Here is a 19,800-nt window from a genome sequence, read left to right as displayed (position 1 = left end):
CAGACGAGCTCTACAGAGGGTTGTGCGATCAGCTGAGCGCACCATCCGCTCCAAGCTCCCTGACCTGCACTCAATCTACAGCAGGCGGTGCTGGACCAAGGCCAGGAAGATCGTGAAGGACCTCAGCCATCCCAACAACAGACTGTTCTCTCTGCTGAGGTCAGGAAAGCGATTCCGCTCCCTGAAGACCAACACAGAGAGACTGAGGAGGAGCTTCTTCCCGCAGGCGATACGGTCTCTTAATCACAATCACACCACCACACAGTACTGACCCACACATATGGTTCTTACACACACACTGGACATTCTGGACATTGTTTTCACTTCATCACTTAAATCACTGCTGCTGTTATTGTGTATATGCTGCTGTTATTGTGTATATATTTATTTATACTTCTTGTGTATTTTGTTCATACATTCTTATATAGTTCTATATTGTGTATTGTGTATTTTGTTGTACAGTTATTTTATTTTCAATTTAATTTATATATTTTATCTTATTCTTTCCCAGTGTGTTGTACAGTTATTTCATTTTTAACCTTAATTTATATTTTATTCCTTCCTAGTTAAATTTACCCTTTTTAATTTTTCATATTTATTTCCTATCTTATTCATAGCCTTTTTCCTTTTTTGTTTTCTTTAGGTCACGAGCAGTTGTCCAAGCATTTCACTACATATCGTACTGTGTATGACTGTGTACGTGACAAATAAAAATTTGAATTTGAATTTGAATTTTCATAGGTGAGGGTAGGAATATAGATCAACATGTAAATTGACAGCTTTTATTTCAAACTATACTCTGTCTTCACCACAACAGATCAGTACAGAGTCCACATCACTTTTACTCAGTGTGATTGTTTTTAATGTACTCTGTTATTGTATATTTTACACATGTTGGTATGGGATATTGTATTTGTTTTAAATGTTATATATTTATGTGGTGTGTGACTTTTGTTGCCATGATGCCAGGTTTCTCTTGGAACTGAGATTTTAAATCTCAATGAGATTCTTTACCTGGAAAAATAAAGGACTAACAAAAAAAAAGATGCTTCACCAATACATCGGTGAGATAAGATAGAACTTTATTAATCCCTCTGGTGGGTTCCTCTGGGAAATTCGACTTCCAAAAAAAAGCACAGCAACGACCGAAGTTACAGTTACAGAATTGTTATATATATATATATATATATATATATATATATATATATATACACACACACACACACACACACACACACATATATAAATACAGAGACAAATATAAATAAAATATACAAAGGGGATAAATAGAATAAATAGGAATAAAAAATAAAAATACAAGTGAATTGCACATTTCAAGTATTGAGTCTATTGCACTGTTGACTATTTACAAAAAGTATTGCACAAGGTATTGTACAGTGAGGTGAAGAGGCACTACAGCTTAGTTGTTCCCCCCTCCTTTGTCCTCCTGTTTCCCCTCCCTCTCCCCTCCAGAGAGGAGTTAAACAGTCTGATGGCGTGTGGGACAAAGGAGTTTTTAACAGGAGTCTCCTGTTTCACTCTCCGCTCTATTGTGAGGAAGAACCCAAGACATCATTTAAATTTGCCAGTTATAATGAATATTTTTTGTCATTTATATGGACACACTGTTATTGAACAGCCTCATGAAACAATAAATAGATAAATAAATCCATCCATCCATCCGTTTCCACTTATCCTTTTCAGGGTCGCGGGGGGCACTGGAGCCTATCCCAGCTGTCATAGGGCGAGAGGCAGGGTACACCCTGGACAGGTTGCCAGTCTGTCGCAGGGCCAACACACAGGGACAGACAACCATTCGCACTCACATTCACACCTAGTGACAATTTGGATTTTCCAATTAACCTATCCCCACAAGCTGCATATCTTTGGACTGTGGGAGGAAGCCGGAGTACCCGGAGGGAACCCACGCAAACACGGGGAGAACATGCAAACTCCACACAGAAAGACCCCGGCCTGATGTTGGAATTGAACTCAGGACCTTCTTGCTGTGCGGCAACAGTGCTAACCACCGTACCAAGATAAATAAAAATATACTTAAATACATCAGTTAAAATTGATTAATTACACTGTAAGAGGTTTAAATGTTCCTCACCATAATCAAATCTTAATAAAAGCTTAAAATCATTTGATAGCTCTGATTCCGATCATAATTATTACTGTCCCTCTGTACTCACCGGTCTGACCTGGCACTTCTAGCTGTTTCTCCCTCCAGGAGTGGCTATGCTTCAGTCAATGCTGGATCTTTCAATGACAGTGAAACCCCAGCTCATGAGTAAAGACTGTCTAACAAATCCTTGAAAGAAACCTATCTTCTGTTCTCCTCTCCGTTTAGGAAATCTGTGGAACCGGTGCACCGGGAGCTGCAGTGATTGCACAACTCTTGTTGTGCACAGTTTTCACCTGTAAATAAACTGTTAGTATCGAAAGAGTCCTACTCTCACCTAGTGGCAAACTTAACAATTGCAAACATCAGCCCTGCACTTCACTGATGTATTTCACAGCCTTCACATAGGCATTGTAGTTACATTATGCCTCTGTAAACAATTTCTGGCTGTGCAAATGTTTATTTAAATAAAATTGAAAGTTCTCAACAAAAGAACAACTTCTAAAGATATGTAGTATGGCCTGTCTAGGGTTGGCCAGACCGCAACATGAAGACCAGAACATTTATTCATCAAAATGATTTTAGCTGAGGTTGCTCTTCATGTTTCGCCTCCAGATGTCACCAAAAAGGACTGCATTTAAAAGCTTTGGGTAATGAACATTTTTTCAATACAAGTTTCAATGCTTGGGAGAGCTTCATTTGGAAATCACACACACACACACACACACACACACACACACACACACACACACACACACAAAACCAAACCAAAGGACAATAACTTTGCTCCTAACAAAGATAAACAGAAGAAAACTGTGGTCAAAATAAAAGGCAGTCCACCCTACAAACTCCTTGATGTAACAATCAACATTAAAGGCATTTACAAAGGTGCTTCACAGCTAAAGGTGTGGCTGTTTGGAATGATCAGAGGATGAATGATTGGCAGTTACCTAAATCTCCAACTAAAAACAGAAGATTAAGAACAGGAATAGTCATCCAACGAGGCTTTCTCCATTATCCTAAGAATTTATTTAAAACCCTTTAGTCCAGTTAAGTTGTACAACTTCCGATCCTGTTGTAATTTGTTCCAAGGAGCATTGAAGGAAAATCCCTTTTAAGTTGTAGTAATGTAGAGTTATATACGTATTGAGAAATTAAACATTAGACCCTTAAATAATACCAAATTATATCTGTCACCAGACGAGGTTAGCAAAGACAAAGTGAAATAGTTACGGAGGTGAAAGTCAGGAGTGGCAGATGTGTATGAGGCTGTTGCAGGGCATGCATGAGTACAGTGAGACAGTGATGAGGCGTGCGGTAGCATTAGCAAATATACTTTAATCTAAATATTCATGGAACATTGATGTGCATAACTTGTTTCTTAAACAGGCAGCGAGTATATTTTCGATGACAATCAGAGGACTTGGAATGATGCCAAAACCAACTGTATAAGCAAACATTCAACTCTGGTGCAAATCTATGACAGTGAAACCAATGATGATGTCAGTACAATGCTGACACCTGAGGATGAAGAAGGGGAGATCTGCTTCTCTATTGATCCACTCTGGATTTGGTCAGACACTGAAGAAATCAACTCAACAAAATTGTGCTGCAATAGTGGTGAAAAATGGAGCCTGGACCAATGAGCTATGCAATGCACAATATCCTTTCTTCTGCTATGGAGGTATGAATGACATTTTTCTAGTTTCATAGTCAAGTCAGTTACCAGAAGTAGTAAAATCAGAACTAATTTACTACGCATTTTTCAAAATATACGCTACCAGTCAAAAGTTTGGAAAGACCTCACTTAATGGTTTTTCTTTATTTCCATGACTTTTTCCATTGTAGATTCTCATTGAATGCATCAAAACTATAAATGAACCCATAAATGAACACATATGGAATTATGCTGTAAACAAAAACGTGTTTTATATTTTAGATTCTTCAAAATAACCAAAATAACCACCCTTCACTTTGATTACCGCTTTGCACTGTATTGGCAGTCTCTTGATGAGCTTCATTATGTCGTCACCTGAAATGGTCTTTCTACAGCCTTGAAGGCATTCTCAGAGATGCTGAGCACTTGTTGGCCCTTTTGCCTTTAATCTCCAGTTAATCTCAGTTGGGTTTAGGTTAGGTCACTGTGAAGGCAAGGCTATCTGGTGCAGCACTTCATCTCTCCAGATAGCCCATGGTCAGATAGCCCATACACAGCCTGGAGGTGTGTTTGGGGTCATTGTCCTGTTGAACTGACTGTCCAACTAAACAGACTGGATGGGATGGCATGTTGCTGTAGGATGATGTGGTAGTCATGCTGGTTCAGTGTACCTTAAATCTTGAATAAATCACCAACAGTGTCACCAACAAAACACCCCCACACCATCATACCTCTTCCTCCATTATTCACGGTGGAAACCATGCATGTAGAGAATCCCACAAAAGACATGTAAACTGGTTGGTCAAACTCCTAGGCACCCGCAAACATCCTCGAGAGAATAAAGAGCTGGACCATTGTCTCACAACCAGGACGAAAATCCCATTGTTCCTCCTTTTTCTGAGGTTCAACTAATGGACGGATTCTCCTTTCCAGCATGCTGGCATAGAATTTCCCAGGGAGGCTGAGGAGTGTCATCCTCCTATAGCTGGAACACATCCTCCGGTCCCACTTCTTATAGATGGAAACCATCTATAAGGAACCATCTATAAGAAGATGCCAATCCAGATTTACTGCCCCTGATCTCAACATTGTAGAGGCATGTCAATCAAGACAGCCCTAGAAAATCCAGACCCTTCAGGAACTCAGGGTTAACCTCATCCACCCCAGGGGCCATATCTCAGAGAAACTCACCCCCAGAGCTAGACATGGCGTTTCTGAACTCCTCCAACTACCAAGTTGTTTCTTCAGCCACTACCTGAGCTGCATTCCGCTTGGCATGTCAGTACGTACTAGCTGCCTCTGAAGTCCCACAGGAAAACCAAGCCTGATAGCACTTCTTCAGCCTGGTGGCTCCATTCACCTTTGCTGTCCACCATTTGGTTTGGGGGTTCATTTGGACTCAATGTCTCCAGTCTCCCTCGGAATGCTGCTGAAGCTCTGTGAGTTGAAGATCTCGCTGATCAGGGTCTCTGCTAGGTGTTCCTAGCACACCCTCACTATACATTTAGGTATGCCAGGTTTGTCCAACATGCTCCCCAGCCACCTGATCCAACTCACCACCAGGTGGTGATCAGTTGACCTTTCCCAGGCCTGGCTCCAGAGTGGGGCCCGAATAACATTATCTCAGGCAAGGTTAAATGTTCCCTTGATCTTCTACTCATAGGAGTCTTTTGACCATTCCCAACTAAACTACAACCTCACCAAATGCATATTTAAACATCACCTTGATAAATATTATACAGTGGAACCCCGACTTATGAAATTAATTTGTTGCTGAGGGTCTTTTGTAAGTCGAAAATTTTCGTAAGTCGAAGCACCCATCGCGCGTTTTGAGTGAGGCGATGCTGAATGATAGGCTATAGGCTAAATGCTAACTAGAACAACAATATTTGTTCAAGTGGAACAGCGAAGCGCAATCACGAAGGCCAAGGAGTTGTCACATAATTCGGAAGGCATTGTGGGCATTGTAGGCTCAGCCAATCAGAGCCAGCGGATTTGATTACACGGGCATTTTGCCGTAACGCGGGCAGAAATATTGCAGTTCAGTGCCTTTGTAACTTGAATTTTTCATTAAATTGGGTATTTCTAAGTCGGGGTTCCACTGTATTTGGACTTATTTTATTCATATTACACATTTAATACTTGCAGAATTGCAGAATTTGCAAAATCATTTTTACAAAAAAATTTACAAATTTACATGAAACAAAATATTTTTCAGATTTCGATTTATTCTGAAATGTTTTGTTTTTGTGTAGTTTACAAATAAAAGAAAACTGTGTTGAGCATGAAAGTGAATGTAAAGTCTAATGAGCTATATCAGTTATTAAATTTGATCGGTTCTTTATTATAGATAATATGTGCTGATAAATCCCGTGTAAAACATGTGAGGGAACTACTGTAATAGACCCTGTAAATAAGATGTAAATAAAGAGGATATAAAAAAAAAAAATCGCAAATCAAGGACACTTTCCTGGCACAACTACACATCATTTACATTTACAGTTTGTCATGGCACTCTTCTTGTGAAACAGTCAAATGCAGCGGCAGCAGAAACACTGGATCATTTAGGGGGGAAAAAAACAAACAAACAGATGATGCTTTAGTTCACAACAGCCTTTTCTTCAAATTTAACAATGAATACAAATGAGAAACAGGTTTTATGTATTGCTTAATAAATTAATTCTTTTTTTATTATGACAACTTACTGGAATCATATTAGATTAATCTAATCATCCTGTGTGATTAGAAAGAGGACCATTAGGGGATCCATTGGCCCTCTTGGGGGGACTCTCCCATAGGGCTTAAATCTGGGACTCCCCACCATTTGACCTTAGAACTGAAGAAGTTTCTCAGATGAGAGGTGAAACGTCTTCAAGCAACTTAAAGAAGTCAGACGCTTTTCTTTCCAAGCTCCTTAGACTGTTTAAGTTGTTATACCATTTGTTTATTAGCAGGTTTTAAAATATTTTTCAGCTTCACTATCTCTAATACAATTATGTAAAATGAAACCTCAAAACTTAAATAATTATTTAGTTAACTTTTTGGTGATCTACATGTAACTTCATTGTCATTGCTTCTGTTGTTACAGGATGGGCTCAAAATTTTCCCCATGGTATTCAAAATGGTATTGAATATTTTCCCAACATGGGGTTTGAAATCCTAGTATTGTGACAATCCTATTTCCTACCACGCAGTGATTGAAGCTCTCCAACATCTTGCTGCACTAGGTAAATGATCCAAGCTTTGTCAGAAAGTAGAGTCTGCGCATCTACTTCTTATACACAGTATCACTTTTGGTCTTCCAGTCAAGTATGTCACAGTGACTTATTGGATGTGTGTTACCACCCCTAGAGGACTTGTCTTATTATTTACATATGAAAATAAGGTCCAAGACTAACCATTTAAAGGGTGGTAAATTCATTGCCTGTATTCATATGTGGAGCATTCAGATCTCAACCTTAAAACAGTTTTGACCAAACTTGTAAGTATATCTTTATATTTCCAGAATTTGAGTGTTTCAAAACATTTAGATTTTGTTATTGTGCCTTTTTTTTTTTGTTGCCTAAATTATAGATAGAACAATATGCACTTATTCTATTGCATATATTATATGTTAATAAATGAAGAGTGGTTGTCTCTTTTTAGTTATATATTGACTAATAATAAACAGATAAAAAAGAAAGATCATTTCGTCAAACTCCCGAAAATACAAAGATAACGGCTGTTAGGGTGAATAAATCTGGGGTCTGGACTGACTTGAAGACATGATTTGGGAATTCTAATTTCCAAATTTTCACTATTTTCTGTTATTTCTATTGAAAAAAAAACTCATCCATACAATACAAACTTACACTGATCAGTCACAACATTAAAACTAATGAAAGGTTGCATGATTAAGACTGATCTTGCTCTTTGTGTAGAAAATTGGTGTGGCAGCTACTTCAACCATTATCCCTGCCACACCAATTTTCTACACAAAGAGCAAGATCAGTCTTAATCATGCAACCTTTCATTAGTTTTAATGTTGTGACTGATCAGTGTAAGTTTGTATTGTATTGATGAGGGGTTTTTTTGAAAAAAAAAAAAACACCCCAAAAACCTGTCTGTGAGGCTAAGGCAGACTTGTAAGACGTGTAAGGCGTGGGGGCCAGAAGCTCCAATCCAGCCTAACTGACATCTTTCAAAAATGTGACAGAAGGTTTAAATTTTGGACTCTTTAACGTAATCGACATAATGAAGTAATAGATAAACAATTAAATGACAGGAAAGTTTCTATTTTTTTCCACAAGCTACTATAGAAATTCTGTTCTTTTTCTTTTGTCTAGAGTAAAATAAGTAAATAAATTATTTGTCTGGGCAATAAGACTGTTAGAACAACTTTTACTGTAATTTTTAAACATTTATTTCTTACTATTTAAGTAAGTAATGTAGTGTGTTCTCATATTATGTTCTTTTTTATATATTCCCGAAGAAAACTTTTAAAGTCATTATTTTCTGACTTTATTCTCATTCTCAAAAGCATGCTATGTCATTCTTTTGTGGATTAACACATCAGAGAAAACCGGGAACAGATATAATGAAAAGTGGCTTTAAAGTTGTTGGGTTTTTTTGTTTGTTTTTTGTTTTTATTTGTGTTGACCTATATTCCTCCTCTCTCCAGTGAAATCAGAAATGGGTTGTTTCCCAAAACTGACTCTCCTTCTCTTTGGTAAGATCCCCATATTTGCATAATGGAAATGTGTGATTTGAATTGTAAAGTTGAAAAAGAAGCCTTAGCAGGACATTTTCCATTACCTCAAAAACAGTGTGTCAAAAAAATCTTATGTTTCATTTTATTAAAACTTTGAGGAGGTGCAAGAGGCATTGAATGAACCCCTACAAATGATCTCTATTCCTCAAAATTTAATATACAAATCTAAAGCTATAATTTTGACTCTGTGCATAACATAAGCTACTCCCATGCAGACACTGCCTCAACTTTCACTCATAAGTTTTCATGAACAAGAACTTTACGTCTCTCTTCTAGTATTTTATGAGCATCTGCTCTCCTCCATGTGTCTGTTTCAATGGAGACCAGCAGAGCACACATAACCACGAGTTGAGTAACATTACTTTTATGGGGAACTTACATTAAATTTAAAATGTGACTTAAGTTATTCAGCTACCAACAGAGAAAAGTGGCTTGTTGAAGTGCTTTCATGCAACTAAAAATAAAAACTATTTTCAATTTAGCTTGCACGTCAATTAAGCCCATATGGGGGAAACATTGTCTCTTTTTATAGTCCTTGTCACTACCCTTGCTTCAGCATTTTGGATCAGCTGAAGGTTATGAAGAGATATTGTGTAAATGCAAGAAAGCATTCCAATATATGCTTATATACACAGAAGGACATATACTGGTGAAAAACGATTTCATGATTCCTCACAGTGTTACAGTGTTGGCCATTGTTATTTGAACTGGAATCCATAAAAGAGACCAAAATCAAGTCTGCAGGAGCAACTCAGCGCTGAGTTGCTAAATTCTAAAACTGAATGTTAGCTTTCTGACTAAATAGGAAAATATGCCATGGTTGAAATAAACCTGAATTATTGTTTCATCTTCAAGAAATCCAGCAGTTATGACCCCAGCAACAAAGTAAAATATGCTAGGATATGGCAATTCAATGGCAAATATTGAATTCAATATTGATCTTATAATATTTGGGCATTACTGCAACATTACTGGCCTCCTTGCTTTTATATTACCCCTGGTACTGGTACCCCTGTGTAGCCTGTAAATGTAGTTACAAAGATCGCACTAAGGGCTCTTTAATGTTTCTTTATCCTTTTCTTGTGTGTATTATACAAATAATTAACTTAATACTACTTATACTATCTATTACCAATGTTAGGGTTTAGTCTCTGCTCTTGCTCAAAGTTCCCTCCTCGTAAGTACTACTACGTTGACAAAAAAATGAGCTGGAACGACGCTCAACAATACTGCAGAGAGAAGTACACAGACCTGGCCACCTTCGAAAACATGGATGATATAAGCAGGCTAAATTCAACTTTTTCCTACGACTGGGCATGGATTGGACTGCAGGATGATCCCAAGTCCTGGAAGAATACGCTAGGCAATGACACCAACTCCTGGAGATGGGCAGTAACTGGTGAAACGAGCAAAACTGTTTACAACAACTGGCACTATACCAATCCAGATAATTATGGTGGAAATGAAACTTGTGTAATCTTGGGTCTTGAAGGAAAGTGGTACGATAAAAACTGTGGCGCAAGCACAAGTTTCGTTTGCTACAATGGTAAGAAAATATTTTCATTCATGGGTTTCTGACCTCACTAATGACTTAACCTGCATTTTTTACTAGTAGATTTCACAGAAAACATCACTGAAGATTTGTTGTATAAAATATAAGAAAACCCCTAACTCAAAAAGTTTGAGTAGTGATTTGAAAACATTAAATTGATTATCCAAATTTTTTACTCTTTCATTTACAATGTTAACTATTTGATATCCATAATAAATTCAGAATCATCTGTCATCTGCCGTGATTACTTGAATGCTTAAACACTTTCTTTCCCGCTTACTGGCTTATTTTCTATCTGCTGCAGTTACACAGCAAAACAAGAAAAATTACATGTACATCTCTATTACAAAAACATGGCCCTCTGCTCGAGAATACTGCATAAAACTAAGCATGGACTTGGCAGTGATCGAAAACAGTGAAGAGAACGCTGAGGTCAGTTCATTAAAACCAAACAATGATGCCATTTGGATCGGTCTGTACAGAGTGCCATGGACCTGGTCTGACAAGAGTCAGAGCTCCTTGGAAAACTGGCGAAGTTCCAAACCAGACAATTATCTAGGTAACCAGCATTGTGTGGTGGAGAATAACCTCCACAAGTGGGATGACGACATATGTACAATAAAATATGTTTTCATTTGCCATCAAGGTAAATGTTCAATAACACACACAAAACAAATAAACAAACAAACAAAAAAACATACCCTGACTAACAACAACTCCTGTTTCTCAGTTTGTCAAAACTTACTTTTATTTTTTGGTTACATGTTTCCTGCTAAGTGGCAAAGTTGAGGACGACAGTGAAGACTAAGTTTTTGACTGATGTTGACTTAACTGACTCTGCAATTAATGTCCAGATACTCCAACAGGTAAAAGTTTTGTTTTTGCTTCTGGAAAATTTTAAAGTAAAGCAAACAAACTACAAAGAAAAAGCAATGGATAAATATACTGACAGACAGCTTCAATAAAATGATGAAACCACCTACTTATCTTTCTATTCTGTCACAGCTAGGAGCCAAGCTAACAAATCAAGGATTGACTGATTTCAAACTGCAGTGGAAGATTCAACCCAAGAAACAAGAGAATGAGGAAAACAGAGAAACTTAGAGGAACTAGGTGTGTTTTGGATCACTGCTCAGCTTTGTAACCCAAGTGTGCTTAAGATTCAGGACAGAAATTGATGGCCAGATATTCTCCTTCAGGATTTTAGAAATTTTTAGACAAATTTTTTTTTTTTCCAATTTTAAAATACAAAAAGTCATTCAGATACCAAAGGAGAAACTTTTAACTCATTAGTCCAAATGATATTTAAGGTTTTGGGGATTAACATTTTTTGTAGCAAATGTGGTGTATTGTGAGTAGTGGTTCTCTCCTTGGGACATATTGGGACAATGCACTTTTGGAGTAATTTCGGTAGGCCAGCCATGCCTGGGAAGTTTCACCACTGTTCAGTTTTCTCCATTTGTGGATAATCAAGTTCATTTAAAAACAGTCCTTTGAACCTTGATAGCGGGATGTACATTGTCTAAAATTAAAAATTTATTGTGTAAAATATTTAAGTGTGGGAAATATGCAAAAAACCAAGGAATGCCAAAAGGGGAAAATTAGTTTTTCATGGCACTGTATATGAAACATATGCCTTAAACTTTGCCATATTATCAAAGAGATGATGATATGTTGCTGTTATTTAATATTGTCCCCTTTATTAATGTATTATATAAATTAAAAGAAATAGTTGACAGTAAACACAAAAAGGTTATTATATTCAGCCATGTTCATTGTTTTTTGTTTTTTTGTTTTTTGTTTTGTTTTGCCTGTCCCATTTGGTTCTTTAGCCATCAGAATTGTTGTCTGAAGACCAACAAAGACTTATTTTGCCAAATGGATCATCGTGGCATTGCCGTATTGGTCCATTTGATCGACCTTTGTTTTTATTATTTATTTTATTTTATTTTCAGTTGTTACAGACGGGACAGACATGAGTGAGGGATAGGAAAGGGAGAAAGAAAGAGGAAGGAAAAGAAAAACAGAAGGGGAGAGGGACAGCGAGAAAGGGGGGGAGAAAAAAAAATCTCCTGGATCACCTGTTGAGAGAAAAAGAATAGAAAACAAGCAAAAAAACCCAAAGCAACATGCTAAACACAACACCATCGCATTAATCTAGCTAAGTGTAAACAGCAGTAAATACTAAATATTCAATGTTGTTGTGCAGCACGCAGGACAGACAGCGCACAATGTGCTTTGAAGTAGCAGCCAAGAAAGGTGTAATTTAGGTCTATGAACAGTGAACACCCGTGTGCACACCTATGTGGATCAACACGCTTATATTCAAATGGTTTCCACATGTAATGGTCTGCAAGAGGATGTAGAGAGCCATAGCCCCGTCCCCCAGGGCATGAAGCAGGCATGGAGGAGATCCAGGCCCCAGACATCCAGAGGCCCCAGAGTGCGAGAACCCAAGGAGGACCACCGGAGGGGCATCCGTGCCACCCTCATGGGAAGGGCTGAGGATCCCCAGACAAGGTGTCACCCAGTAGCCACCGAGCAGAAGCTAGAGGGGGCTGCACCGGCGTGCCCGCCGGCTCTGCCGGCAGCCAGCTGTGCCAGAGTGAACCGGGCCGGAGGCCCGAGGGCCCCCCGCACCCCGGAGGAGGCCTGACTGAGCAACAGGCGCCAGGCCCCGCCAGGTAGCCACCGGGAGTGAGCTCGTACATACCTGAGCGCCCAGCCCCGGACACCAAGAACCACCAATGCACCGACCCCTGAGGGCATCAGTCACCGGCAGGGAGTGTGGTGAGGGGAGATAGGCCTTGGAGGGCCTGGGAGTTCCCAGAGAGGTGGAGTCTAAGACCTGACCTGACATATAGACACAGACAAACAGGCACACACAGACACAAACATGCATTCCCACCCTCATGCACACATATACAAACACTCAGCACTCACCCAACGTAAGGATTGACATAAATGGACATGTACACACAATCACACTCCCCAAACATACTCTATACCCCGGGTCCAGGTACCCTCGCCCCCAGAGGGGGAAACAGAACCCAGACCCAAGAGATGTTACCCTTCCCCTCGGGGTGGAGGCAAGCAGACCGTCCCAGGCTCCGCAGCAGCAGGGAGGCCAATCGGACAGCCAACATCTCCTCCCAGCCCCCCCGCCCCGATGGCTAGCAGAGAACGGGGGTGTGTGAAGACCCCATACCTCCCTCCTCCCGCTCATGTGTAGTGTTGCTGCGTGTTGTTCTAAAGTGCATTTAAAACAAGGGAGAGCATGGTGCTGCTGCCAGAGAGCAGCAGGTGTTAGCACGGCCCCTCCCGAGAACCCTCAATGTCTACATGGATTTAAAATTGAGAGGTGGGCACCAGCGCCAGAGGTAGGTTTGAGTACACAGACCGTCCACTGGACGCCGTTAACGTGCCCACCCTCAAGGCCCTATATATATATATGTGTGTGTTATGAGAGTGTAAGTAATGTGGATGTCTAAGTTGTGAGATAAAATTGAGGCACAGGTGGCCAGAAGGGGACAGGGGGGGGGGGGGGGGGATGTCTCCCCTGCACCCTGGTGACACACCCGCAGCCCAAGGCCCTACCTGTGTGGGTGAGTGTGGTGGAGCGGGAAGAGGGAGGTAGCCGGGGATGGGGAGGAAAAGGAGGGAGGGGAGCCATGTTCATTGTTGATGTTTGAGGAATTTGTATCGTTGCAATAAAATTGTTTTAAAATTGTGCGGGCTGAATTTACTATTTGAATGCCAGTAAATAGTCTGTAGGTAATCGGTCTGGTAAACTAATCACTATGATGACAAATAACACTATAACATGAAGTAATGCTTGTCGAGTAACTTGGGGTAAAGAGACCCCTGGCTGAATTGCAGCTTTCCAAGCTTCTTGCTGCTTCTCCCAATATTAAGAAGGTTTGGGGTCTCTCTGTACTCCTGAAGGATTGAATATTCAATGCACCCTGCTTCCCTGTTAGATCCTTTCCATTAGCACAGACACAGAGATAAGGACATCTGTGGCCAAAGTGTACTCATACTCTTACCAAAGATAAGAACAAAATCAGAGTAGGTTAATTACATAGTATAACTGATGTGATTTCATTATTATTTTGTGATTATTCTTGTTTTTAATTCTGCTTTTGCTTTGTCCTGCCAAATTGCTTGAATACATTTTTCAAAAATTTTCAATGACTTTTTAGCCCTTTGTGAAACAGTAAAAGAAAAAAAAAGTATTATTACCAACACCACAAAACAACAACAACAAAAAAACAAAACAACCCAACCTTCCATCATGGCTGTAGAAACTCACTGATCTACTTCTATACTCACCTCCTCCGTATACTTCCATTCCTTAAGAATGGCTTCTTGATACTGACAACCACACTTCCCTGAAAACCATTTTTATGAGATTTCAGTGAATGGTCAGTGGATCAACTGAAGGGCCAGATGCATCTCTCAGGTCCTATTTCAGGTCTTAACTGCATTTTCCCCCACTTCTTAAGAACATATATTTCAGATACTGTTCATCTCTCATTGACAGTATCAAGTCCTGCCGTTCTTTTGTTCTCCACTTCTCCAGTTTTCAGATGTTAACTTTAAGTGTAAATATTTTAATTGACTGTTCTTTGATGTTTTAACTTACAAAAGTTCTCAGCAACAGCCGAGTCAAAGTTAATTCTTATTATTGCTTTTGTCATGGTCCTGAGTCTGTGGACTCATTGGTTTTGGTTTTGATTATTATCTTGTGTTTTAGATTCATTCTTGTTGGGAATTTCTTGCTCTCAGGTTTTGTTTCTGTTTTGTATTTCGAGCTCCTTTTGTTCTGTGTCTCTGTGCCTGCCCTGGTCCCACATCTTTGTGTTCCCTCCCTGTTGACATATCTTGTGTTAAGTTTGTGTCTGTGCATACCTGTTGTTTTCCTATTTTACTTTGAAGCTACCTTGTCAAATGTCAGTGTGTTCAGTTTACGTTTCCCCTGTCTCATCAGCTCTGATTTCTCCCAGCTGTGTTGCTCTCCTGTATCCCATTCCCTGATTGCTCCTGTGAGTATATAAGCCCTGTGTTTTCTCCTGCCTGTTACTGGTCTGTGTTATCGCCCTGTGTTTCCACTGCATGTAGGTTTCAGGTTAGTTTTCTCAGTTTAGGTTTCTCTTTAGCCTGTTCACCTCAAAAAATAAAGCTCACTCTCTAGCGCTAAACACAAAGCACAGACCCACCGAAACATCAGAATCAGTGAGCTGTCTGTGCCGTCGGGTGAGAAAGACGACATATAGCTGTTTGGTGGTTGCTGAAATTTTGTGAGGTTTAACCTGAGATTCTGGCATTTCAGGCAAAATAAATTAAATGCCCACCACAATACGAGAGCTCAGGTGATTCTTGGGTCTAGTGGGCTACTATAGCAGTTTCTGCCAGAATTTGTCGACAGTAGTGGCTCCTATAAGTCATTTGTGCAGTACAAATGCAGTGTCAACATGTATTTAACTGTGCCAAGTCTCTCCTTTGCAGTGCCCCTATACTGGCTCCAGGTTTCAGCAAGGCCTTCAACGTGTAGCAGTACTGCTACACGATGGAGCAGATGGCATCAGTCACCAAGTTGCCTACTTCTCAGCTAAGTTCAAGCCTCACCAACTTAACTACTCCACCATTGAGAAAGAAACGTTAACCATTTTGATGTTTACGTAAGATCCACCGCAACTCCTGTTATGGTGTATACCGACCATAACCCTTTGGTATTTCTGGAGTGCATATACAACCACAACCAGAGATTGATAAGATGGGCTTTGCTTGTTCAAGAATACAATCCAGACATCAGACATAAGAGAGGTCAGACTCAGAATGGGTTTATTGCCAAATGTTGAACAGGTTTACAACATTAGGAAATTGCTGTGGTACTTAGTGCAAAATATACTGTCAGATGACGCTTAAATAAACATAAAAATTAAAATTAAAAGTGCTAAGTAGATAGATTTATACATGAGTGCAGGTGGTGATCAGTGCCAAACATGGAATGATGCTTTGAACACAGCGTAGGGTCATGTGTTAGTGGTGGGAACAGTCATACGGTTATTGTTCATGTGTCCGACAGCAGAGGGGAAGAAACTGTTCTTATGGCGAGAGGTTCTGGTGCGAATGGACCGGAGCCTCCTGCCTGAGGGGAGCAGGTCAAACAGACTGTGTCCGGGGTGAGAAGGGTCAGCTGTGATCCGAGCTGCACGCCCCAGTGTCCTGGAGGTGTACAGGTCCTGCAGAGATGGGAGTCTGCAGCCAATCACCTTCTCAGCAGAGCGCACAACACGCTGCAGTCTCTGTTTGTCCCTGATAGAGGCTCCAGCATACCACACGTTGATGGTGATGGAGGTGGACTCGATGATTGCGGTGTACAATTGCATCATCGTCCGTGTTGGCAGGTTGAATTTCTTCAGCTGCCTCAGGAAGTACATCCTCTGCTGGGCTTTCTTTATGACGGAGGTGATGGTGGGCTCCCACTTCAGGTCCTGGGTGATGGTGGTACCCAGGAAGCGGAATGAGTCCACAGAGGTGATGAGGGTGTCAGTCGGGATGATGGGGGGGGGGGGGGGGGGAGTGGGGCTGTGTGCTTCCTGAAGTCCACAATAATCTCCACTGTCTTCTGGGCATTCAGCACCAGGTTGTTGTGGCTGCACCAGGACACCAGACGTTCAACCTCCCTCCTGTAGGCAGACTCATCCCTGTCCGAGATGAGTCCAATAACGGTGGTGTCATCTGCAAACTTGATTAGCTTGACAGACTGGTGGGTGGAGGTGCAGCAGTTAGTGTACAGGGAGAAGAGCAGAGGAGAAAGAACACAGCCCTGAGGGGAGCCGGTGCTGATGGTCCATTCTTTCCCAGCCTCACATGCTGCTTCCTGTCCGTCAGGAAGTCAGTGATCCACCAGCAGATGGGATCAGGCACATTCATCTGGGAAAGCTTGCCTTGGAGATGGTCTGGAAGGATGGTGTTGAAGGCAGAGCTGAAGTCCACAAACAGGATCCTGGCGTAGGTTCCTGGGGAGTCCAGATGCTGCAGGATGAAGTGTAGAGCCATGTTGATAGCATCGTCTACAGACCTGTTGGCTCTGTATGCAAACTGCAGGGGGTCCAGGAGGGGGGCCGTGAGGGTCTTCAGGTAGGAGAGAACCAGGCGCTCAAATGACTTCATGACCACAGATGTCAGAGCCACAGGTCTGTAGTCATTTAGTCCAGTGATCCTTGGTTTCTTGGGGACAGGGATTATGATAGAGGACTTCAAGCAAGCAGGCACATGACATGCCTGCAGTGAGGAGTTGAAAATGCCAGAAAACACTGGGGCCAGCTCATTTGCACAGTGTCTGAGGGTGGCAGGAGACACGCCGTCTGGGCCGGGAGCTTTTCGAGCATTCAGACTCTTAAACTGCTTCCTCACATCTGCTTCATGAATATGAAGAGTTGTGGTGGGAGGAGGTGGTGTGAAATCCTCCTTGGTGTGGGGTGTGGAGGGGGGTGTTGTAGGTGAAGTGTTTGATGGTGGTGATGGCTCTATGGAGGGGGGAGAGGTGGGGGAATGAGTGTCCAAAGTGTCTCTATTGTTGGGGCCGTTGGAGGTGTGAAGGCTGCTTGATGGCTCATCAAAACGGCAGTAGAAGTCGTTAAGGGTGTTGGCTAAGAGCAAGTCAGTGGGGGGTTTTAGGATTGTAGTTGGTGATATTCCTAAAACTTTTCCACACAGAGGCCGAGTCATTCTCTGAGATCTGCTGCTGCATCTTCTCAGAGTGCTGATGTTTAGCAATGTCCACTTCTTTAGTGAACCTGTACTTGGCCTCTCTGTAGCAGTCCCTGTCTCCGCTTCTGAACTCTTTTGTCTTTTCCAGCCACAGCTTTTTGAGCTTAGGAGTAAACCAGGGTTTGTCATTGTTATAACTCACCCTGGTGCATGATGGCACAATGCTGTCCTCACAGAAGTGGATATAGTGACAGTGTCCATAAACTCATCCAAGCTGTTAGAAGCAACCTTCAGGGGTCGACCGTGGCTTAGGGGGTTGGGAACTGGAAGGTCGCTGGTTTGATCCCCGGGCTCTCTGTCCTGGTCGTTGTGTCCTTGGGCAAGACACTTTACGCTACCGCCTACTGGTGCTGGCCAGTAGGTCCATGGCAGCCTCGCTTCTGTCAGTCTGCCCCAGGGCAGCTGTGGCTACAACTGTAGCTTGCCTCCACCAGTGTGTGAATGTGAGAGTGAATGAATAGTGGCATTGTAAAGCGCTTTGGGTGCCTTGAAAAGCGCTATATAAATCCAGACCATTATTATTCATTGTGTCCCAGTCTATAGACTCCAAACACGTGCGAAGCTCCTCCACAGCCTCGTTGCTCCACAGTTTTTTAGTCCTCACGACAGGTTTGGAGAGCTTCAGCCTCTGTCTGTATGCGGGGATCAGGTGGATCATGACGTGGTCAGAAAGTCCGAGTGAAGCGCGGGGCACCGCGCAATAGGCCCTGCTGATCGTGCTGTAACAGTGGTCCAATGTCCTCTCCTCTCTGGTCGGGCATTTAATATACTGCTTGTATTTGGGAAGCTCTTGGCTCAGATTGGCTTTTTTAATAATAATAATGGATTGGATTTATATAGCGCTTTTCAAGGCACCCAAAGCGCTTTACAATACCACTATTCATTCACTCTCACATTCATACACTGGTGGAGGCAAGCTACGGTTGTAGCCACAGCTGCCCTGGGGCAGACTGACAGAAGCGAGGCTGCCATATCGCGCCATCGGCCCCTCTGGCCAACACCAGTGGGCAAGTAGGGTAAAGTGTCTTGCCCAAGGACACAACGACCAGGACAAAGAGCCCAGGGATCGAACCGGCGACCTTCCGGTTACAGATGCGATTCCCAACCCCCTGAGCCACGGTCGCCCCATATAAAGATCCCAGGAAGAGCAGTTCGCAGTCCGCGTCTCCTCAGACGCACGAGTTTGCCAGCTCGCTTTCCTTCGGCGTCTCACTTTCCTGATCAAGGTCTGTAGTAAATTTGCCGCAGATGCGACAAAAATTGGAATTAAATCCACAGGTGTTGTAGTCCTGTAGTTAAGAAGCTCTTCCCTGGTGTAAGAATATCCAGAGGAGTGCCCAGACACACAAGTTATGCACAAAAACAAAACAGAAGTAACGCACTGAAGTACCAGGGCATCCATACGCGGCGCCATCTTGGTATGGTGTGGACAATGTAATGCAGGAGTGTCCAAACTTTTTCACTGAGGGCCACAAACATAAAAATATAGGAGGGGCTGGGCCACTTACTAGAAATATAACCTTAACTTTAGTGTATTAAAGTTAGAAAAATCACTTAAAAGTGGTCAAATATGTTATATTGTTGAATATAATTAAAGACAAAACTGCCTTCATCACAGCTTTCCATAAATGGATCTTTATTGATTTATTCAGAAAAAGCTTTGGTAGCTCATTCTCATAACAGCAGCCTCAGATTTCTTCTTAGACAGAAGATTTACAGCACAGAGAAAAAACAATAAAGGGGAAAATGGGACGGGTACATTTCAAGTTTGTTATTTAAGTTATTAGTCTTAGCAACACACCTATTAACGTTCGTTTGAAACCGTTATCAACATTAACAGACTGAACTGGACTTAATAACAGGAGTCCATATAATTTTAGTAAATTATTCTGTGAGTATCAGCTGTGCTGGGTATGTAAATCTGGCCATCCAGCTGC

The 19,800-nt window shown here is 41.5% G+C and overlaps 1 protein-coding gene across 1 annotated transcript; it reads left to right on the top strand.

Annotated features, from left to right (window-relative positions):
• The first annotated feature begins 10,474 nt into the window (after positions 1-10,474).
• LOC146564668 (C-type lectin BiL-like) lies at positions 10,475-11,424 on the top strand. Its single transcript, XM_085290413.1, has 3 exons — positions 10,475-10,730; positions 10,862-10,950; positions 11,090-11,424. The coding sequence occupies exons 1-3, from the start codon at positions 10,475-10,477 to the stop codon at positions 11,186-11,188; spliced, it is 444 nt and encodes a 147-aa protein (XP_085146539.1). The 3' UTR covers positions 11,189-11,424.
• The last annotated feature ends 8,376 nt before the right edge of the window (positions 11,425-19,800 follow it).

Source organism: Mchenga conophoros, linkage group LG11, assembly GCF_057382185.1.
Source record: "Mchenga conophoros isolate Kocher_MC1m ecotype Shallow Benthic linkage group LG11, M_conophoros_male_GT1.1, whole genome shotgun sequence".
NCBI lineage: Eukaryota > Metazoa > Chordata > Actinopteri > Cichliformes > Cichlidae > Mchenga > Mchenga conophoros.
This window is presented reverse-complemented; position numbering and strand designations above follow the sequence as displayed.